The sequence below is a fragment of the Cibotium barometz genome, chromosome 9 (assembly GCF_041138505.1).
Source record: "Cibotium barometz isolate CiBa-2024 chromosome 9, ASM4113850v1, whole genome shotgun sequence".
Lineage (NCBI taxonomy): Eukaryota > Viridiplantae > Streptophyta > Polypodiopsida > Cyatheales > Cibotiaceae > Cibotium > Cibotium barometz.
The window spans coordinates 6,339,612-6,363,205 of record NC_141054.1 but is presented as its reverse complement, the minus strand read 5'-3'; the positions used below and the strand labels follow the sequence as shown (position 1 = coordinate 6,363,205).

The window sequence follows — 23,594 nt, the reverse complement described above, 5'->3', positions numbered from 1 at the left end:
CCAAAGCAAATGAAGAACAGTCTCTGAAGGAGCCTGACATCTTAAACACGTGGATGGTGCAATGCGACGTTTAGCAAGTGTGACCCCCACTGACAATGTGCCTGTTATACATCTCCAAAGAAAAAGTCTTTGTTTCAATGGCATTTTACACTTCCATAACATCCCGAGATTCTTCCACCACCATGAGAGGGGCTTCCTTATATGCCACAGAGAATTAGCATGTTGCTGAATCCATGGAGCAGGCTGAAGAAGCCTGTAAGCTTTGATGGAGCTTAAGGCGGGAAGAGGAACAGGATGAGTGCATGTAGCAGAGGGTTGCAATTGCCAATCCGTAAGCCTGTCTGTGTCAGCCACAGGAGGAACAGGTAGAAAAGGATGTAATAAATCAGCAATTTTCTTCTATATAGACCTATGATGCATTCCCAATGCATAGGAAGCAGTGGCCTGAGGAAAAGATAAGACATAGCCCCGATCATCTACCACATCATGTATGTGTCTAATTCCCAATTTCATGAGATTGTATGCCCGAACAGGTTCCTGTAAAGCGAGTGGAATGTCAAAGATGGCACTCCAATGAATACTTTCTTTCCTCATTGAGTTTGTCCCCGAGCAATTATCAGGAGTCCATTTGACCTTAGAAAGTACTTGTTTCCAATCAAGTATCAGAGCAATAGAGAAAGGACAGCCAGGTATCTTCCCTACAAATCTTCCAATGACTACCTCCCAATGATCAGTAATCCAATGACCATAAGCACAAGTCCTCATGTTGACACACATGGATGCTAGCATACAAGTCCATGGCTGTTGTTGGTGGAAAAAAGTATGCAGCATAGTCGCCTTTCTTGCAAGTACATGATATCTTATAGAAAATCAGTTGCCGCACACTTGGAAGCATGGCATAGTCAAACTTGTGCCCAAAAAACATCTGTGTGACCATATGTCAGATTGGAGGCCTATTACTTTGATGCCTGTAGTTTACAAACTCATTACTAAAATGATTGTGCATAGGCTTCACAGGATACTGGATGCGGGACTTCATTCTCATCAGTATGGGTTTGTGCCACGAAGACAAATCCATGACAATATATCCAATGCCTTGACTGCAATTGAATATGCTAAGTATTCGCATCAAGATGTGCTTATATTGCAGGTGGATATTGCTAAGGCATTTGACACTGTTCAATGGGATTTTATCTCTCAAATCATGACCAAGTTGGGCTTTGGTCCCAAGATGGCAAATGCAGTTTACTGGCTTTATTCTGGCTCTACTTCTCAGTGCATTCTTGGGGGTCATCTGTCTCAGTCATGGACATTGGGTTGATCAGTTAGACAGGGCTGTCCTCTTAGTGCTCTCTTATATGCCATATTGCGACCCATCCCCTTTTAATGTATCTTGATCATCTTACAAACACAGGACAGATGACTGGTCTTAAAATCCCTGGAGCTGCATCTTTTTTGGCACAAGAATATGCTGATGATTCCTTCTTTATGCCTCAGAATTCTTCCCGGGAAGTTCAAATGCTTATGACCACTCTTTCATTGTATGGCTTGGCAGCGGGATTGCATGTCAATTTTGACAAATCTAAATTACTTCCCCTGAAACAATGTGACTGGCATTCTATTCTTTGGCCGGGTCAGGTGGTGCATTCCAAAGATGTAGTCAAGCATTTGGGATATCCCATAGGATGGCATATCACCAGGAAGCAGCAGCTAAAATGGATCTTCCAAAGACTTCAACATAAACTGGAATACTGGAAGATTTCTACTTGGCCTCTTCATGTCAGGCTCAGAATAGTACAGTCCATTGTAATCTCATATGTCCAGTTCTATTTGCCTTTGCTGCATTGGTCCTCCAGGGATATTTCAGCCTTTATGTCTCAAGCTATGGAGATGTTATGGAGGACAAAAACTGCTGTGAAAGCATTGAGACTGATGAAGATGGAAATGGTGTGCTCTCCTAGGATGCATGGTGGACTTAATTTTTGCCAGGCAACATTGATCATTTGCAAGAGGACTTATTTCAAATCATCCCAAAAAGAAATATAAAATTCCACCGTAAGGCCATCCCAGCCGGGGGACTAGTATTTGCTGAGGTGGAACAATGCATTATCAAGTTCTGTGTCAGTAAAAGGTCTCTCCAAGGTAAGAGCTTCATCCATTTCCACTATTCCAGAAAGATATTGGAGAAATTCAGTCCTAGCCTCAGTCATTTGATTTGATGGGGAACTAGGAGCGGAGGATAATTTCTGGAAATAATTCTGGCATTCATCTTGGAGATCGGAGAAAGAGTGCGTCCAAGAGCCATCTAGCTTCCTTACCCTTAGGCATGAGTTTTTCTTTTGAGTAGCATGCAAGCCCTGAAAAAAGGCTTTTGATGAGCAGCCCTTATCCATGAGGGGCTTCATTCTTGCCCTAATCTACCATTTGTGCAATTTCCTCTGATCATTAACAGTCAATTTAAACTGAGCATGTGAAAAGGAATCCTTTTCTGAATCAGAGAGAGGCCTTAACTGAGAAAATTCAGTCAATTGTTGTGTTGTCCTTTTTGCCCATTTAATCTCATTCCTCCATTCAGTCATATGCCAGTTGCCATACTCCCTAATGACATTCTGCATACGAGAGACAAAGCTGTCCCAAGCATAATTCATGTCCTCCTGGGCATGCAAAGGCAAGGGATGAATTGCAAGTCTGATCATTTGCTGGAAATAGTGATGTCGGAAATAAGCCTGATTAACATGCAATAATCTACTGGAGAGGGGTGGCAAATCATCCAGAGGCATGCCAAGCTGCAAATTCATCCACAATGGGGCATGATCTGACAAGCCCAATGAGAAATCTATAAGGAGATGAGGGCTAAAATCTGCAAATTGTTGTGGGTAAAACAAATACCATCTGTCAAGCCTTGCCCAGTATGTGGTAAGTGCATTATGATGAAAAGTATATCCAGGCACTGACCCTTGGAGAAGCACCCATAAATCTTCAGCCTGCACAGAAAGAAGCATGCTGTCCCATTTCTGCCTTTCCAATGATAGCATATGAGATCTTGAAGTGGTGTTATCTCTTGGCAGAGGGGAATTATTAAAATCTCCACAGATGAATGCATTGGATCTCCATCTCCATGGATATCTGCATAAAGAATCCCATAATGAAGCCCTCATGGCAGAGGTCTGGGAAGCATAGACTGATGCAAACTCAAGAATATCACCATTGACATTACATTGTATGACCATCCATCTGCCACACTGCTGTCATTGAAGGCTAACTGAGGCTCCAGCTCATGTCTAACCAGTATGCATACACCTGAGTAGGTAGTGGTACCAGCATAATATATATCATAACCGCCAAAATAAACATGATGACCAACCATGGAGTGTTGATTATGCTCTTGCAAACAAACAATATCTGGCTGCATTTTATGTACATATATCTATAAAAGCCTCCACTTTGAGACATTGCAGAGGCTCTGTACATTGTAGGTAAAGCACTTAAGTGTTTGAGGCATGAAAGAGGTATATACAGCAAAGTATCATATATAAAAACAAGACATCAGAGAGGCAAAACCTCTGCCTGCATGGGCTGCATTCCATCATGACCCATGAAAGACATAGCATTATCCCCTTCTTCTGAATCACATATGGGGATGCCCTTCTTCAAAACCCCCACCCAATTTTGAAGGACAGGAGCTGAAGTAGAAGCCTGTCCTGGTAAGGGAGAAGAAGCATCCCATTGATGAGATTGAAGGGGGCGTTGCTTCAATACAACCACCTTCTTAGGTTGTTGAAAACCATCCTGATCAATCCCCGCAGATTCCTTCATCTTCTCTTTTCCTTTATCTTTTCCTTTTCCAGCAAGTGACTGCACCTGATTGATTGGTTTGGCATTCTTTGCTCCATTTCTATTTGCTGTCTTAGCTTGCAAATAGATCTCCACTGATTGGTGGCAACTCACCGTGTAGAAAGAGCCAAAAGAAGTAGGAATTTCTACACGGAAGGTGGGCAACGCACCGTGTAGAAGTCTACACGGTGGGTTGCTAGAAGAAGTAGGATACTTGGCTCCCCTTGTAAGAGTGCTAGAGTCTCTACCAGAATCACCTCTGAATGGGATGTGTAATGTCATATGCCTTCCAATGAGGCCTAAGAGTGGGAACTCTTTGGGTCTGTCCCAGCATAAGCAGCGTGACATTACGCACACTGTTGCTGAAGAAAGGTATGCTCCTCATGGGGTAAGTCCATCAGTCCATTCCCGCTCACCAAGGTCCCAATGTAGATATCTGATAGGGCATCCACCATATAGCCATAGGCACCGTGAAGCATGAATAACCATCATTGGGGAAGGGCATCCACCCTATAGCCATAAGCATGAATATAACAACGCGTCCGAGAGCAACCCACTACTCTCGCTGGACAGATCACAAAGCCAGGTGTGATCACCTTACATCACATCTCTCCATCCGCCATCCAGACTGAATGGCATAGAAGGTAACAACCTCTTCCATCATCTGGTTTTGGAAATCTCATCACCTGAAGGAGCACGCCTGTCCACCCAACCACAAGTGGTGATACTCATCTAAGAATCACCACTTGTTGGGTATGTTCTAGTGATCCAGTTGTTGGGTATAGCTGCATCAATCTGTGCAATCCGTCTGAGATGCTGGGTAGATGCCTCTCTGTGATCATCTAGAATTTTGCCAAATTTAGGTTCTCAATTGTTTGAAAACGAGCGAAATCAAGGTTGAGTTAGTGCATTTAGGCCAAACATGGGTGAAAACCACACAATTTTCACAACTATGTCATAATCCCAAATTTTTCAATTGAAATTTGAGGATTTCCCAATAAAACCCAATTTCACTTGGAATGTTGGGGGTTTACAAAAACCTCAGCATCTTTCTACCACCTTTAAAAAGTCCTGCTCCCCTTTTTTTTCAGGATAGCCAGCCAATGGATCACAAACCTAACGCTTCCACACTTCCCTCCAACCTCCAAAAAGGTGCAGCCAGCAGAAGTGCTCCTATCTTGGGCCTGAGTTGAGAGCATTCTCTGGAAATCAGCATCAGCCAGCAGTTTGTAACATTCTCTGCTTTGCAAAGTGAATGTTTTTTTTTTTTTTTTTTGGGGGGGGGGGGGGGGGGGGGAGGACTACCAGTCCGGTTATGGGATTCTAATATATGTGACTGGGGCTGCAGTGCTTGTGATGTGGTTGCACCTGATGTTGTGATACCAATGTGACATAGCGGAAGCCTTCATGCCTTTAATTGCAGCCCTTAAACACCATGTAGGAACCTTAATGCAAAACACACGAGAGGAGAGAGGTAGACTGGCTTTTAGTATATGTATTATGTACATGAAAAAGTTTACATGCCTTCCAAAAGAGGACTAACGACTGGTCATGACCAATCTCCATAAGGGAGAGATGAATTTGCTGAATTATTGGCCTAGCTATTCATATGTCCCTTTTATGCAAGTGGGTTTGTAGACAGCAGCCAGCCTCTTCATATATGTCCACAACTAGGGAAATTACCGAAAAATGCCATTATTGCTGGTCAGCTAGCCTTCTAGGGTGCCCAGAGTAACTGTAATTGCTATCGGCCTGCTGAGAAGGGTGCCCACAACCTTGCTACTGCTGTCGGCCAGGCTTGGGACTACATATCCAGCCCATGAATGGCCCGATACCATGCGTGGGTATCTGCAAAAACCCTATTGAACACTCGGGTTTGCATGTGTGAACTCTGTTACTGCCCTCTTGACTACCCTAAAGTGCTACCTAATCAGGGATTAGAGATGGAGATTAGACATGGCCACGTGTGTGCATGTGGCAGAAAGAAAGCCTCTTTCTCATCAGCAGTCTGTTTGAAGACCGCCTTCTTCTTAGTGAGTTCATGGAATGGCGAAGCAATGCATGCAAAAATTGCATGATAAAATGCCTGTAGTATGAACATAAACCCAAAAAGCTTCATACTTGATGTACAAAAAATAACTCATGAGTCATGCCAATTTCGAATTTCTTCTATCTTTGCAGGATCTATCCTGACGCCATCCTTAGATTACAATGTACCCCAAATAGTGAATCTATGAGAGGAAGAATTCACTCTTCTTCCCCCTGATAAAGGGCTTATGCATTCAAACACTATAGCCAAGTGTTGGCAGTGTTCTGCTTGCACAGACTCATTGTCCTTTTTCTCTATCTTATCTCATTTGCTCATGTTCTTCTCCACAGCATTGGGAGGCAAGAATGTGCATAGAACCTCTCTTTGAAGTCTTCTTATGTCTGAAGAGGGCTACTAGAAATCTTTTCCGTGATCCACCAACGGGCAACTGAGCCCTTTAGAAACATGCTCACATGGCGAATCTTCGACTTCTCAGAAAACTCATCACTGAAGGCAATATCAAACTAGGCTATGAAAGCCTGCCTTGCTCGCGTCATAATTACCATGATAAGCTTCAAACTTTACAGATTTATCACTTGCCTTAAATTTCTGCCTCTTGGCACGGTGACCCTCCTCATCTATCTTCCTCTTCCCCTTATCCAACGCGGCAGGAGTAGGTACATGCACAAGGCCATGGCGAGAGACATGCGGCGCGGAGGCATGTGCCCTACGTAGCAGTGACTTGTGCAAAGGTGGCCTGCCGGCACTTGCATTCACAAAAGGATCCTTGCATGAAACTCGTTCTCCATGGGCATACTCGGTGGCATGACTAGCGGGTGACACATGATAGTCCTTGGCTGTCCCAACATTATGCATAACTTTCAGCCTATGATGGGGTTCTTCCCTGGTTAATTCCATAGGCAAAGTACGGTGGCTAACATGCATCACATACACATTTCTATAATGTCTGCCACTCTCTTCCTTGTACATCTATGTCTTTTCTTGATCCATGTGGGGTAGAGGCTTGCTTTGAAGTCACTGAAACCTCATCGTTGTGTACAGAAGACTTGATCCTGCGAGACAAATCATTACCCGTCTCCACATGTGGGAGTTCTTTGACACAAAGTTCACCTACTTTGCCTTTGACTACCGATGAGATAGTTGAGAGCTATCTCCTGAGGAATTGGCAATAGAGTCCATAGTGTGTGCAATCACAGACTCGGCCTTGGTGGCCTCCATAAGCTTGTGAACCTGTAGGTTCTCATGAAACATCTTTAGCTCTTCCTCCTCGGCATGCAACTGCCTCTTTAATCGTTCCATCTCAGCCTTCAACACATTTGGGTCATCTTCATGCATCCCCTGTTCGCTTTGAGAGTGTAGTCCCATGTGTCTACTACTCTACATAACCTGTATGCATATGCCTGTTACCCAAAGCATCAGAAGCATGTGTACCACTTGGCTGGCCATGTGAACTAGGTCCTTGCCCACTTTGTGCATGGTTATCCATGGTGTATGACTGCTGTCCACACGGAGCTCAATGCCCAAACGACCGTTTTTCCATTGAGGAGGGAAACAACTGTGCTCTGATACCATTGTAATACCACTGGTTATGTGTGAACATTCTTGGGCACTGTATCGTGAACAACACACTCGTTGACAACTGAAAAATACGCAACACTAATCAAGATAACACTGCAAAGATGGAGATTACACAATACACTACCACTGGGGCTGTGAACGGCCAGAGACTCTCCCCCCTCCCAATACTGTTATGTATTATTGAGTATTTAATATGTGCACAAAGTTTCGAGGGCTTTACAGCCAAATATTCCATGCAATGCAAGGAATGAATACATGTTACCCAAACAATAGTATGTCAAAGTAGAATGTCGATCATGGACTTGTCAAAAGAGTCAAAGGGACCAAACCACCAACCTCATACACTTGGAGTGGAGTGAACGTGAAACTGTCATTCTGAGACCATGCACAAAGAGGTGCTCTCATACTAGAGCTTGGCTCACTCCCTCGCAGAGGCTGTGGTGCAGGTTCTGGAGGCACAAGTACACTAACAGGTACTCGTACTATTGCAAGTACACGAACATTTACTTGTAGAAGAGCATGTACTCAAGCAAGTACCAGGTGTTGCAGATAGAAGCAGGTATTGTAGGTACTGTCGAGTAGACAAGGTACAACCATAGGTATAGTCAGACACAGTACATCATAGAAGGTGCTGTTGGGTTCAACAAAGGGAATAGGACAGATGCAGCTAGTACTTGTAGACCATGGTACAGCTGCTGGAGCAGCAGCACATAGCAGGTACTCGCAAGTACTGTAGGGTAGCTGGGTGCAGTACAACAGCAGGTACGACAGAGTACAGAAATGCTCACAATAGGTACACAGCCGTCGGCAGTTGTTCTGTCCTTTGTAAACTTCAAAGGGTGTTTATTTGCGCATAGGATGCATACCAGTCAGGAGAGAGTTGCCCGATTTGATACATGAAAGAAAAGGTAGAGTCATGGGAGAGGGTGGAGATGACGTTTGCTAGGGTCCATTCTCCTTGTGCCATGTGGCATAACTTACCAAGTTTTAATTGTGGGCTCATTTATTAAGTGCCTATACATTAAAGTGGGCCATAGTTGCATTCCGTACTCGTACTCATCCGTTCAGTACTTTCAATACATACCGTACCGGTACCATGCTTTCCATACTTGTATTTAAAAACTCCCAATCGCCTTGCTCCCTCAATTTTCCTTTTCAATGGAGTCATGGACTCATAACGCACAAGGATCTGTTTATATTTCAGCTTGTACTTGGTCTTGACATTGATAGCTTCTTTATTTTCATACTTATTTGTGTGTGTCATTGATGATTTGAAATTTACACTAGCATCTTTGATCTATTTGTGTGTGCCTTAGCGCATTTGACATTTCATGCCTAAGAGTATAGTCGATTGATATTTCAATTCTACCTGTGCATTTCATGTTAGTTGTGACTGATGAGTGCTTGATCGTTCATTCTTTATATATGTATAACCAGGTTCTGTACTTTTTTAACTCTCTACATAACTAAGTACGTATCCTCATGTGCATGATACCATAGTCGTACCATACACCTATTATCTCATACCGCACCTACATATACCTGACCACCTTGTAGGTGAACTATAAACTCATAAGTCATGTATAATATATATTTTATTATTTATATATGGTAATTGAAAAAGTGAACGTACTCAAAGTACTTATCCCAATGTGTGCTTTGCATACTCGTACCATACATGTACCGTACCGCATTGTACCTAAAGTACTCAACCACTATGAAGTGGGCACAAGGTGGCTTTAAATGACCACATGAGGTGCCCAAAGTTTAGGCTGCTCACACATGGCCCTTGGGCCCAGGCATAACCCAGTGCGCAGTCCTGACTTTACTGAAGTCTGAATGCCTAAACCATGTTAGAATACAATGCATTTGCATGATTCATGGGTTGGCGTCCTCTCCCCGTGAAGTGGACACATCATAGCAGGTAGTCACACGAAAACAAGTCACGCGAAATCAGTTTCAAGCAAGCAGAGACGGGTGCACATGCATTATGCAATGTATGTATCTCCCGTTCCTGGAACCTGTAAATAGCAGGTCTTCCCGAGCACGGAATAGGCTCAGTGGGAAGCCTCAAATTGGGATCCTTGACAGTGGGTTCCACGTCTTCGCCACACTACGGGTGACACGAGTCTTGGTCTCGGTGTACAGGTGACATGAAGCTCCCTGGCCTCCCGTACCTTGGCTTGAAATAGGAGAGAACCACTTGGGTGGCGAAATGGTGACATCATTTGGCCAAGTTTGGGTCAATAGTCAAGCAACTTGCTAGTCTTAAATGTGAGCATGAAGACGAAGAGAAGATTACTATATTCATTAAGAGAGTGTGAGGGATGACTCGGTATGAGCAAACTTTGGAAATCCTTCATGTGGCAGGCTATAGACTTTGAAAGCCTAGTGGCTTTGCTTCTTGAGAAGGATAGAAGAAATAAAGAGGAACAAGAAGCTAGCAGCAGCCTTGACTAGGAAAAGGCTTTTGTTGTAGCATAGAAATGGAAAAACAATAAAAATATCCAATGTAGGTATTGCAAACAAATGGGCCACAAAGAAGCAAACTGTTTTAAAAAGCTTGGGAAAGAGCAAGAAAAGCATCATGTAGATCTTGTTGCTGAAGATGAGGAGCAGCCGACTGAAGAAGAAGAGATAACTGCAGCAATAGCCTAGGTCTCCCTCAATGAGGAAGACTGTGATTGAGCATTCTAGTTTTCTTGTGTGATGAGTCAAATAGAGTTTTCTGCCTAGGTTGTCCCTCGAAAAGATTTATAACAAGTGTTTGTGTGTTTTGTGTGCCTTCGCTCAGTGTTATCCTTTATCCCTGTTAGGAATTAGGGGGTGCCGAAGAGCTGGTCTTGCTTTGCTTCGGTCACTTGCTAATTGGAGGACAGGATGTGCGCATGGCTAGATCGCTCCCTTGTAGCATGTGAGAAGGTAGCTACTTCCTTTGCATGTTGGGTCTCACTTTGAAGGGGGGTTTGTTGGGTATTCGGAGCTTCGTGTGTGTGAATCAGCTCTTAGTATGTGTTAGTGTGTTTATTTGTGTGAACAGCCACTTATAGCTAGATATTGTGTGTGAATGTGATAACAATGTGTGTGATGTGCCAAAAGATAAGGCTATAAGCCTATAAAAGCACTGTATGTATTGAAGTTTTCAACACATCTAATCAATCATCATTGAGTCGTTCAATATTCTCTCCTTGAGTTTTATCCTCTCTCTACCTCTCTCGCTCTCTCTGCACATGCACACTATGGAGCGCTTTCATCCACCATAGCTCCAAACCTGATACGCAGAGAGATATGATCTATGTAGAGCCCAAACAGTGTGGGAAAAAGTGGGCACCCCTTTTTGACCCCAATGGTACTGCCAAGGGCTCCTGAAAGACCTAATGTTCGAACTTCGTACTCTGCCAGTCACTGACTTGCAGAGAGCCATATCATCTGGCCTGAAGGCTTGTTAGGATGACATGCTGAACTTCATGCTTCCTGGCAGCCACCAGCTAGGTATGTAGGTACACACGTACATTCATACATTCATACGTTCGTGTTTACATACATAGATACCTTCCTAACTACGGACGGACATACATACATACGTTCATACGCACGTAGGTACGTACATACATACATATGGATCTATTGGGGGTTGATGCTCCTCTCATGTTCCATGTTCCTGGTATTCCATGATGAGTTTCCATGGACAGTTTGTATTACCGAGTGATAGCTATGTTTTGTTTCTATTTTATTTTCCATTCCATGATGAGATATGCCATGGACATTATTGTATCACTTTGGTCTCATAGACCCATTGGGTCTTTAGTAGACGCTTAATATACCTCTCTCTCTCTAGCAAGCCCCGGCTGACTCAGCCCCTACAAGATCTGTCAAGATAGATCAACCAGGATGGGGCTAGATGTCCCCACCGAGTGAGCACCCCACCCACTTGGGGGCTCCTCTGAGAGGGAGCACGTCTTGAGAGAGGCAGATATCCGGTCACAGAGACAAGACCCTCTACCCGACAGCTCTAGATCGGGAATTGCTTCAGAGCAACACAGAGAGGCACTCTCACAGGTAGTGGACATGACAACAACACATTGTGAGTTCGGACGCACAAGGCTCCTCTTTTGCCTACGATATTTTACTCACGGGGTGTACATTGACGCTGTATTCTTCTTTGGGTGCTAGTTTTCAATTTTTCGTGTTGTTTTGACATCCAGGTTACTCATGGATGACATGTAACATCTTTTCGGTCTCATAGACCCTTCAGTTCGTAGACGTTAAAAACATCTTTCTTTCTTTCTCAAGCTATCCTTTGTATTGGCAAAGAAAGTGCAGTGCCATCAGAACACTGTAGTCAAGCAGCTCCTCAAGGCCTCCTACATGTAAAGGGTATGTGTTGTGAGCTCTCAAGAAGTTTATGGCAACAAAAGTTACGGAGTGCCTGGGCAGCCTTGCCGAGAGAGAGAGAGAGAGTCCCTCATACACCCTGAATGCTCTAAGTAGAGGCCAGATGCTCCTTAAATCTAGGACTCTGAAAAGTCCATCTGCAACCTCTTGCATGAAGACCCAAGTCCACTCAGTCATAGGCCTCGATCTCCACTAGGGGAATGGCCATGTGCTGCCCTTAAGCCTCTGTTGCCGTGGAATCCTTGTTATTTCAAATGCTCCTATCTCAGAGCTGGAGATGGAGGAGCACTCCTTTTTCACATATCTGGTATCAGGTGGTATTAGTTGTGATGCTTACTATTTGATTGTTCAACATATCTGGTGGCAATGTGATAACTCTTGCTCTCACATCCATTTTGATTGAACAGGCTAATCACTCAGAGAACATTCATTTTGATGGACGAATGTGGAAGAAGGTGCTTCTTCGAGTTGACCCAGTTATGTTTGAATTCCTGACGAGGAAGCAGCGTGCAGCACAACTTAGTAGCTCCCTTAAGGTCTACATCATCTTGAAGGTAAGTGTGATCTGCATCTTCATATAGTGCATCAAGGTTGGTATCAACATCACACAAGTTCAACTACATTACTGATTTTGGTTTCCAGGTTGGAAGAGAGATGACGAGGGGTTCTTTTGAATTGAGTGAGTTGAATCTTGGAAGCGAGAAACGATCGTCAGCAAGTGGGCAGCAGCATCGCAGTCTTTCACGTAAAAGCGTGCATCTGGGTTCTGTGGGTAGAAAGGGCTTCGCTTCCAGGACCTGATACAGTTTTGTAGTTCTTGTTTATACAATGTTGAGAATCAAGCTCATAGGCTTAGAGCTGTATACATTATGCTATTATTTTTTCAAGGGATGTATCATCATGGAGGGCTCAATGAATGAGCAGAAAAGTTGTGTGTAAATGATTTGCCAGTTGCAGAGGTCCTCACGGACCTTGGGGAAAAGTCTAATCCATGCTTTCTGGCTTGCCTCTGCCAAAGGCAAGACATACTGATTTTCCCATGGTCGTCCTGGAAAAAATAGGGAATTTCTGAGCATCAAATAAATACTATTTTGGTCTCTCTCTCTCTCTCTCTCTCTCTCTCTCTCTATACATGATGGATCCTACTGGTCTCATTTGCCTCACCTTTTATCGTACATGTTTAGGGGGTCATTGTTTCCTTTTGGCACTTTTCTGTTTCCATGTTTATGATTCTCAGTGTACTTTTTTGTTTCCATGTTTATGATTTCCAGTGTGCATATGGAATATACATGGAACACTCCTCAGTCTCATAGACCCATTGGTTTTTTTGAAGACGTTTCTCTTTGTCTCTCTCTCTCTCTCTCTCTCTCTCTCGTTCAGGCAAGCCTATCGTGAGTTCTTCACCTGATTTTAATGGCTCCTTTTTTTTTTTGGTCATCAAGAGGTGGATAGAGTTGATATCTTCCTTCCAATTGGAGTAATAAATATGCAGGAAGCTTGTCTTTGTACTGCCTAGGCACCTTCACTGGTTTACTTTTCAATTGTTTGTACCATTTGCCATTCGATTTTTGGTGATTTGTGGAATACTCATTTGTGAAGAGTACATGCTCCTTGGCGTACTTCAAAGTTTGTTTTTATGAGATTAGTAATTTGCTAATTTTCCACAGAATTTGTGTTCGTTGATGCCATTTTCTTTCCATCTCCACCTGTTGCAGACCCTTTGAGCTTTGAGAAGAGACCTAGTTTATATTAATTGCATAACCTGTAGTTTTTCAGGTGGACTTGGTGTGGAGACGGTGGACATAGACATCTTACAAAATTCAATACACGTGTTGAAGATTTTATTGGTCATTATTTCTACTTCGAGGTCCTGTCCCGAATATGATCCCTTTGCAAGTGGGACAGTGCAGGACCACAATATGGTTACATTAAGCAAGGGATGCATTCCGAAGAGCAAGACAGGTCTTTCCACGAATTCCAGTTTTATTTACGAATTCTGTATTTCGCATCTGCGCTTCCATTTTCCTCTTCTTTTTATGCTTCTCTCTTGCACTTCCGTTTTCCTCTTTCTTGAACACTGTCATATAGTGCGAAGAGTGGCAATTTATGTGCGTTATTACACCTGGCCAACTTATTTGATCCGCCGATCAGTTCTGCAGGCCTGAAGACAAGGTCCCCATATTATAAGCGTAGATGCGCCAACACGGATCAGTTCTTCCTTTCAGCGCAACTTCCGCAATTTACAATGAGCCCGGTTTACATGCTCTGCAAACTCTGCCCAAGGCGCGATGCCCCTCCATGTCTTGCATTTAGCGGCTGGCATGCTAGCTGCTCATATCCTTGTGTTGGCCCTGGACTTTGGCTTCTCATACTACACCCAAACGTAGAAAGTTTGGTGCTTATGTTTTAGGAGAAATCAATTTAGTCGTCGAAACACCATGCAGATCTCATGGTGCAGGTCTCTCTCTCCGTCACGATACTAGGGAGCCTCTCTCTCTCTCTCTCTCTCTCTCTCTCTCTCGTATTGTTGAAACAGAACGTTCTCATATAGGGGTCTCTCTCTGCCTGTCGTAGTTGTGGAGAGATTGGTGGGTGGCCTGATTTCTCTCTCTATATAGTAGTTGTGAAGAGAGCTTGAGAGGTGGCCCGAGGGGAGGTGTCGGGGACTGAGGCATGGGCGTTGGTGCCGAGAGCAAGGGATTCAAGAAGTTGCTTTGTAAGGGGCTTCTGAAGCTGGACTCACACACCCCTTACCCGTGAGGGGTTTATATATATATTTTTAGCCTCATATTGATTATTAATAGGGTAGAAAGCACCTATCTTTCAATTAAATAATTAGAAAGGGTTTCAACCTTGGGATAAGCAGAGGTTTCGAATTAGAACTAGAAAGATTAGTTGGGTTTTCCGTTGCAGACATGCACAAGATTCTCCTCTCTCTCTTTCTCTTTCTCTCTCATGCTGGCCTGCTCACGCTGTGATTGTGCTGCCAGAAATACTCTCTCTCTCTCTCTCTCTCTCTCTCTCTCTCTCTCTCGTGTGCTGGTGGTCCATGGCGTGACGTCGCGCAAGCCCCTCCCTGCTCGCGCTACGTGTTGGTGGTCTCTCGTTCATCCGCTCGTGTTGCGCACCCTGCCTTGCTCGCGTGCTGGTGGTCCATGGCATGACGTCGCGCAAGCCCCTCCTTGCTCGTGCTATGCGTTGGTTCTCTCTCGTTCGTATCCATCCGCTCATGCTGCGCACCCTGGCTATGCTGTGCCTGGCCTGTGCTGCGCCTGGCGCTGCTGTGCTCGCACTGTGCTGGCCTGCTCACGCTGTGATTGCGCTGCCAGAAATACTCTCTCTCTACTGTGTTCCCTCTCTCACTCCTCTCTGTCTGTGGGAAGCACTGCAGAGTAATCTCAAGGAATGGCTCCGAGTCTCCAAGAGAAGCTCGAGACCCTCGAGACGGCAGTGAAGGCACTAATCAAGGAGAACAAGAAGACATCCGATTCCAACCTCAATGAGGTGGAGAACAAGTTACACCGGCACATCATGGCCCTTGAAGCATGGGTCACGGAACTTGAACAAGAGAACACGACACTCAAAGAGGAGGTGAGTGCACTGAAAGTGGAACTGGTAGCCGTCAAGAACATCGAGAAGGAAGAAGGGGAGATCAATGGCAACACTCTCATGGCCATCAAAGAAGAGATCTCCAAGGAGATCACAAAAGACATGGAGGGGAAACTCGAAGCCAAGCAATCAGGATGGGTTGAAGTAGTGAAGAAGAACATCTGTAAAGAAGTGAGGGAGGAGACTCAAAGGGAAGAACACCAAATCATTCACACCACCATTGAAGAGGAGAAGATGAGGCAGGCACGCCGCCTCAACGTTCGAATCACAGGTATAGCCGAGACATCGGACTCCACTTCCGAGAACGATTGATAGCTTCTATGCACGAAGCTTGGCTACAGGGAAGAGGACCCTCTCCCCTTCACCAAAGCATGGAGAGATGGGAAAGACTCCATACGCAAGCGAGCCCTCATCCTACAGTTTGCAGGAGAGATGGAGAGGGCCACCTTCATGAGGAAGAGGGTGATTCTACGGGGAGATCCCATCTATTTAGATGACGACCGTACCAGGATGCAGATAGAACACAGGAAAACATGCATGCCAAGAGTCCTACAGGCCCAAAAAGAGGAGGGCAAGAGAGCATTCTCTCGCGATGGTCGTGTCATCATTGATGGCAAGGCCACCGATTAGCGCCAGGCGGCCTATGGGACATCAACTATGGAGGATCCAGATTCACAGATACACATAGCAGTTTGGAACTGCAATGGAGCACTTTGGACACATCCTGGGAGGATGGAGGAGGTCATGGAGGGACGGGACATCATACTACTTACAGAGACACACCAGAGCCCAAAGAGGCGGCTACCCAAAGTAGAGGGGTATCAGTGGGAGTCTACACACAGGGGGACCACACGGCAGAGCACATCGAGAGGAACGTGACCAGGAGGCTAGATACATGTGGATCAGACTGCAGCTGTCAGGAGACAGGGTGTTATACATTGCTCTATGCTACTTCTCTCCTAGAGGATCGAGATATGCCATGATAACAGAGGAGGAGGAGGACACAGGGCCATTGGGAGAGTCACCATATGCGGTCCTTTCAGATGAGATCATACACTACTCCAACTTGGGGGAAGTCCTCCTTATGGGGGACTTCAATGCACGGACACAATGCGAGAGTGCGACATTTATGATTTCGAGCACCCCGAGGTGATGCACACACTAGAGGTGGAGGACACGGGAGCTTGCAGGGTGTCAGAGGACATGGGACCGGATAACACCAGATATGGTCATCACTTACTTGAGTTGGGAGCCCGACACCATCTCGTTATTTATAACAGGATGAGACAGTGGCAGGATTCAGAAGCACTGACATGCTTTCCATGGTCAGGGGGAGGTAGCACAATGGACGACATCATGGGGTCCATGGAGACCACACAGGCAGTGACATCTTTCACCCTCCCCCCCCTGTCCTATCGGGGCGGATCACACGTACCTCTTGCTGTCACTGGCGAGCTCCACACCACCACCCCCACAGCCCACACAGGCATCGCATACCACTTTCTACTTCACCCATGACCTGGCAGACATATATGAGCATCATGTATATGACGGGCTACTCTAGATGGATCCCCTGTCACGTCTAGACACACTCACCACTCAGATGTCATCTCTACTACGTATACGGTCGCCACCCGTAGCTTCCCCCATCATACACACATTGCACACACAGATAGATTTGGGAGCATACCCCAGAATCGGTGGTATGATGATGAGTGCAGAGAGCTATACAGACACCTCCGTGCCCAGAGAGCACTGGGTACCATTACACAGAGATAGGCGAGCCGACCGATACGGACCCTCACGCCATAAGAGGCGTGTATATGAGGAGGCACAGTACTGGGATATATACCACCTACTCATGAGATGTTTGATTGATCAGGCTAGGGCGCGGGAGAGGAGATTATACTGCTGCTTTGTGGATTTACGCAAAGCATACACGGTGCCACAGGAGAGACTCTTCCAGTGCCTCCAGTCATTGGGGATCCCATCAGAGATGGTTTGGGGCATCTATGCTTTATATGAGCAGGTCCTCGGGTGCATACGATGCCTCGGGGGGCTATCTGATGTTACTGCTAGCACCATAGGTGTGAAGCAAGGATGCCCACTCTCTCCTACACTATTTGGGCTATACATTGATGAGGTGGCTTACTTCATTGTTCACGATGGTGGGGACGGGGTAGACATCTCAGGTACCACAGTCCACATTATGCTATATGCAGATGATATTATTTTGGTCTCTGAGTCGCGGATGGGGCTACAGCATCATCTCCATGCACTTGATGACTTCTGCACACAGAGGAGACAAGGTCATGATTTTCCACAACTCAGGGCCGGTTCGACGACAGGCCATCTTCACACTAGCAGGAGGACAAGTAGAGGTGGTAGACTCATATGTGTACTTGGGGATTACATTTGCGACTCCGCTAGGAAGATTTACTATGGCACAGGCAGCCAGGGATAGACTCACACGAGGGTATGCAGCTTTGGCCATGCTAGAGAGACAGTGTCATCAGGCACACTTCCAAGAGCCCCGCACGAAGGGGTGGTTGTTTGACACACTAGTCACCCGTGCTTTGATGTATGATGCAATAGTATGGGCATCTGGGCTCGCCACCCCCACATGGTCTCGATAGAGTTGCCTCAGATTCTCATGCTCTCACGGATGATCTGCAGCAAACCCTCTATCCCACATGACATTGTCCGAGTGGAGTTTGCCGCACCTCCTATTCTAGTAGAGGCCCTCTTCCAGACGATCTGCTTCATACAGAGGATCAGAGATATGCCATCAGATCGACTCTTACATAGAGCTTTTGAGGCGTCTCACATGGAGTGGAAATAGGAGATCATGGTATTCACAGATGATACAGTGGCTCACTCAGCATGGTCTCAACATAGATCACCTGCCACCTTTCCAGTATGATATACATGCACCACACATCCAGCTCTCTCATAGTGAGAGGAACAGAGTCCTTCGGCAGGATTTATGGCATCGATACACTCAAGAGACTTGGATTACACCTAGCCAGCCTCTACCGCCAAAGATGCTATACTATATAGATCAGTTTATGCGTATCTCAGTGGATGGATTCATTCAGTGACCTGGATGTATGGATGTGTACATGTCTCACAGTGCCCGAGTGGCGATTGGCCAGCTCAGAGTGTCATCACACTAGCTTGAGATTGAGGCAGGTAGGGCAGCACGGATCCCCAGAGCAGAGAGGATATGCAGACTATGCCAGGAGGAGGTTGAGAGTGAGGAGCATTATGTATGCAGATGCAGAGCATATAGTGACATTAGAGAGAGATACACCACCATCTTCAATGGACATCCCTCACTCCACCAGATCATGGAATCCGCAGACCAACGCAGATTTGGCCAATTCTTGCTAGAGACAGCGCGCCTCAGAGAGGCACTGCAACGGACTCATACCACATGGAGAGGTGGGCGACAGCTCCAGCTCGCTGATTTCTTCTAGAGATCTATCCTAGTGCCTACCCTGACACAAGAGGGGGTTACACTTCAGCGCGCTGAGGACCTCCGAGCTAGATGGAGACCGAGCGCACCAGGCTACCAGACTTCGAGACTACATGAGAGAGAGATCACAGAGATACGGGCTCGACATAAGCACCATATCCAGGAGCGGCTAGCTCACTTACACTCACACCCTGAGATCGTGCTCCAAGGGATTTTTGCCTCGCCATCGCCTATGTATCACATATTACACCCCCATTATGGTACTAGTTGGAGCTAGACAGATTTGCATTGCATTCTTGTATACCCTACGCATATAGGTTGCATACTGAGCCTCTAGCAGTAGTGCTCCATCCATCCCACCCCACTAGCTCAGTACTTTCATAGTTTATTTCATGTTCATTTTGTGTCTTTTTTTTTCTAGACATCCAGAGGACATTGACAGTTGTACATTGATTTGTCTCATAGATTGAGATCGGCCTCTAGTACAGGTTAATACAGCTTTCTTTCTTTCTTTCTTTCTCTCTCTCTCTCTCTCTCTCGTCGCAACCTTCCTCCCTCTTGCTCTTACTCAGTAGTAAGTATGTGACCTCGCTCTCTATCTCTTGCTTAGACAGAAAGGGTACTTAGGATTTTTTTGTCTTGTCACTCAGCACTCCAGTTTCTTGCATATTCTCCCTTGTTGCTTGCTGTTCTCGTGCTACATTGGGCTGTTCTAAACTATAACTGCTTGCACACGTAGAGCTCAAGGCAGGGTGAATGTTGGGCAGCATTGAACAAGTTCTCTCAACAGGTCTCTCTCTCTCTCTCTCTCTCTCTCTCTCTCTCTCTTGTTCTCTCTTGCTGCGAGACAGAGTGCATGCGTGCTTTGTCTTATTCCCTCTCTCTCTCTCTCTCTCTCTCTCTCTCTCTCTCTCTCTCTCTCTCACAACCTTTGTGAGTGTCGAGCAGGAGGAGAGTGCACGGTGGAGAACCTACCCGTAGGGCTAAGATTTAAACTAAGATTTAAACTATTTGTGAGTGTCGAGCAGGAGGAGAGACTACAACCACCAAATTTGTAATTGCCCCATTTTGTACCCCCCACAAGATCCCAAAGAGAGAAAATGATAGGTTTGAAGGATAAAGAGGGATTCACCCATGTTAACAGAAGACCCAAGGGTAGTAACACCCACCCCGCCTGTGTGCCCCCAAAACCACAAAGAAAATGAATGAAATCAAGCTGATCTCCTTCAACACCAAGGGCTTTAGGAATAGATACAGGGTCGAATGGATTAGAAGCTCAGGGACCCCACTTGAATTCATTTGCCTTCAAGACATGAAAGCCTCTTAAACAAAAATTTGCAAGGGATATCTAAGAACCACATTGGTTCTTCACATCCCATGAGGGAGCGGAGCGGGGTTTGGAATAACTCCATCCCCAGAATCCAAAAAGTTAAGCTTGATCCTAAGCACGAATGGATAACAATCTTCGTGGATAGAGAATTAGAAAAACCGACTATTGTCTCGGTTTATGCCGATATCATCTTGGGTTGAACTGTGGCAATCATTAGTGGGTGTAGAAGGGCCGATGATAGTGGTGGAGGTCTTCAATATGGTATAGATGCCCATGGATATGCTAAAAGGGGTGGGACAAACCCTTAAGGGCCTAGAAAAGAAGAGTGGCACAAGCTTAAGGCATGACATGCCATACAGGGCATGGCCCTTAACTTGGAGTTCACCTAGAGCAATGGTAGGTCTGGCTCACTATCGAGGAAGGCTAGACTAGATAGGCGTTACCTATCTGCCCCAATCGTTTAGGCTTACATGAACATTAGTGTCAAGGTAAACAAAGATATTGTACTACCCCCTAATTGCCAGTTGGCTAGGTCCTCCCACAAGGTCAAGGTGGGATGGTTCCACACCGACCTCAAACTCTGTCAGTCCCCAAGCCATTCAGAGAATTCAGGGCCTAGCCTTCAACTGCCACACCTCTCGAGCCAAGGCTTGGAAAGCTTTGCGGTGTTGGATACCCAAAAATGCTTTATAGAAGCTAAAAGGGAGGTCACCAAAATATATATATATATATATATATATATAGAGAGAGAGAGAGAGAGAGAGAGAGAGAGAGAGAGAGAAGAACCAAGAAATATGACCCCTTAAGAGAAACTGAATCACCGACTGACTAGGGCAGAACTAACCTACAAGAGAGCTACTTACCATAAAAGAAGACCTAATAAAAGGAGGGGATCCGATGCCAACACCTAACCCTCTACTTTAGAGAGTGGTGGGCTGGAAAGGAGGATAGGCTGTCCAAGGAAATATTCTCCAAAAGACCAACAACCCCCTCCCCCCCCCACCACGAGAAACAAGAATGGCCACCTTGCAAGGACACCAGAAGAGAATATGAACATTCTGTATGATCATTTATTCTCTCTTTAGCTCCCCTCCTCTCTAGTCTCAGGATAAAAGGGAAGTCTCTGAAGCTATATCCAGAGCTAGAAAAAAGGTCATCCCCACCTCCCTATTGCCTCCCTAGAGTCCCCCTTCTCGAGTTAAGAAGTTAAGGATGCCATTGATAAGTTGAAGAATGGGAAATTCCTGGGAGTGGATGGGCTCCTGGCTGAGTTCTATGAAACTTTCAAAGAAATCATTGTCCCCTCCTAGTGCTTATATGGGAAGAGTCGAGGTCCTCCTAGGTTTCATAAATGAAGGCATCATTAAAATCATTCACAAAAGGATGGAAAAGGATGTTCTTTAAAACTAGAGACCTATGCTCAATACTGCCTACAAAGTCTTTGCCCTTAGACTCACCACTCATCTTGATGCCTCGATTAGACCGGAGCAGAAAGGCTTTGTCAAAGGGAGATTTATTCTGGATGCCATTATAGCACTTCGGGAACGAATGAAGTATGCTCAAGAGTCTAACCAGGACCTTTTGTTTGTCAAGATAGACTTTAACAAAGCCTATGTTAGGCTTGAATGATCGTTCATCCTATAATCTCTAAAAAAACATGGGCCTGGGCCCTCACTTCATCAATGCAGTCTTGACACTCTTCGGTAATGCTTGAGCAAGGGTCTCTATCAATGAGATCATGACTCAACCATTTTCCCTCCAGAAATCCATTCGACAAGGGTGACCCTTGCCTCCCCTTCTTTACGTCATTGTTGCTAATGTGTTAGGTTGGCTTATTGTGTCGTGGATAGGGGAACCTTCCAGGGTATGTCTCTCCCAGGTAATGAAGCCCAAACATGTGTACAACAATAAACAGATGATACAAGTGGTCTCCTCCCTACAATCATAATAGGTCTATTTTGGCCTTCTTGGAATGCTTTATGAGTCTTTTTCTTAGCTTCGTGTTCCTAGATCAATCACACTAAGACGGGGATTAAAACCCTAATTAAAAAACACTTTGGCTCCTCCAACAAGATTGCGTAGTTCTCCAAGAAGGGCAGGCTTTCAAGTTGCTAGGGAGGATCTCCGCAGGCCTTGGAGTTACCATTCATCAAAGGTTGGTGTGGGTTCCAACATGCTAAGAAGAAAGTTTGATAGGTGGAGAGGCATGCAACAAAGCCCACCAGATTGGTTGCTAGTCATCAAGCATGTTTTGATTCCAACCTCCATTTATTTCCTTTCATGCTGGCAACCTTCTGACAAAGACTTGAAGAGCATGGAGGCCTTGTGCAGAAACTTCATGTGGTCAGGTATGCCCTAACATACAAAATCCCTAAATTTGGTTGGGCCTATTGCACTCTCCCAAAGTCCCGGGGGGGCCTAGGCCTCCTAAATATCTTGGAACTTGGTCTAAGCGCAAAGTGGATGACTAGAAGCTTTCTCTCTCCCTCGTCTGGCTAGGCTAGACTCCTGCACAGAAATCAAACCAACCATGGGTTGAAGTTGTCCAAAAGTTGGAAGGACCTTCCTAGCCTTGATCTGATCTTTGGCCCCATCTAGGTTGTGCCATTTGGAAGCCCATTGGTCAAAGGTATGTGGAACTCATTGAATAAGAGAAAAGGGGAACTCCCCTCTCCCCCTGCAAGTCCGGCACAAAGTTAACGTCATGAAAGAGGACTCGGTCCATGAAAGAGGACTCGGTTTGGTTCTTAGTCCTCCTTGGGGACTTCAATGAAAAGGGAAAATTGAAGCAGGTACACAGTATGCAGAAAAAGGGCATTAAAGTTCGCACCGACTTATGGAACAAAATAATGAGGATGTGGAAATTGCCAAGGGAACAAAATAATGAGGATGTGGAAATTGCCAAGGGAACTGTAAGAAACGTTTAGGCTCTCACAAAGGGACACACAATTCATACTGGGCAGATTGAGCTGTTGGGACCTGGCTCTCCCCCTACTCCTTCATCTAAGAGGATACCTAATTATTAAAGCTTTTAGTTGGGGTAGTCAGCAAAGTCTTCTCCCAATCCCCCCCAGGCATCCCCTCCATCATCCTTGTGCACTTCAAGCTGAGCAATAGGTGGAACATGTTGTGGGACAAGGGCCAGTGGAATTTCAGATTCACCCACTTGTGGTCGCCGCTTATCCAACCCAAAAAATCCTTTCTTCTATGGTTAACCATGTACAAAGTTGTATGGATCAGTTCCAGAGCTCTTCAAATGGGCTTTGGGGATGGAATATGTAAGTGGTGTGGCAAAATTGAGGAATCCCTTGGCCACCTCT

The 23,594-nt window shown here is 45.4% G+C and overlaps 2 protein-coding genes and 1 pseudogene across 5 annotated transcripts in view; all 3 read left to right on the top strand.

Annotated features, from left to right (window-relative positions):
* The window catches only part of LOC147635195 (ribonuclease E/G-like protein, chloroplastic), a 79,240-nt gene extending 66,284 nt beyond the window's left edge, over positions 1-12,956 (top strand). For all 4 annotated transcript variants that reach the window (XR_015266612.1, XR_015266611.1, XM_086802404.1 and 1 more), the window contains 2 exons: positions 12,265-12,411; positions 12,500-12,956. Coding sequence is in view for 2 of the 4 variants with exons in the window: in XM_086802404.1 (XP_086658530.1) it covers positions 12,265-12,411; positions 12,500-12,658 (306 nt within the window). In the remaining 2 variants the exon portion in view is untranslated. The remainder of the gene's footprint in view (positions 1-12,264; positions 12,412-12,499) is intronic.
* Positions 12,957-15,248: 2,292 nt separating this feature from the next.
* LOC147635194 (uncharacterized) lies at positions 15,249-16,096 on the top strand. Its single transcript, XM_086803253.1, is given in 1 exon segment — positions 15,249-16,096. A coding segment is annotated over 1 exon segment (834 nt). The 5' UTR covers positions 15,249-15,262.
* A 2,231-nt stretch (positions 16,097-18,327) lies between these two features.
* On the top strand, positions 18,328-19,287 carry LOC147635193 (uncharacterized; annotated as a pseudogene).
* Positions 19,288-23,594: the final 4,307 nt, after the last annotated feature.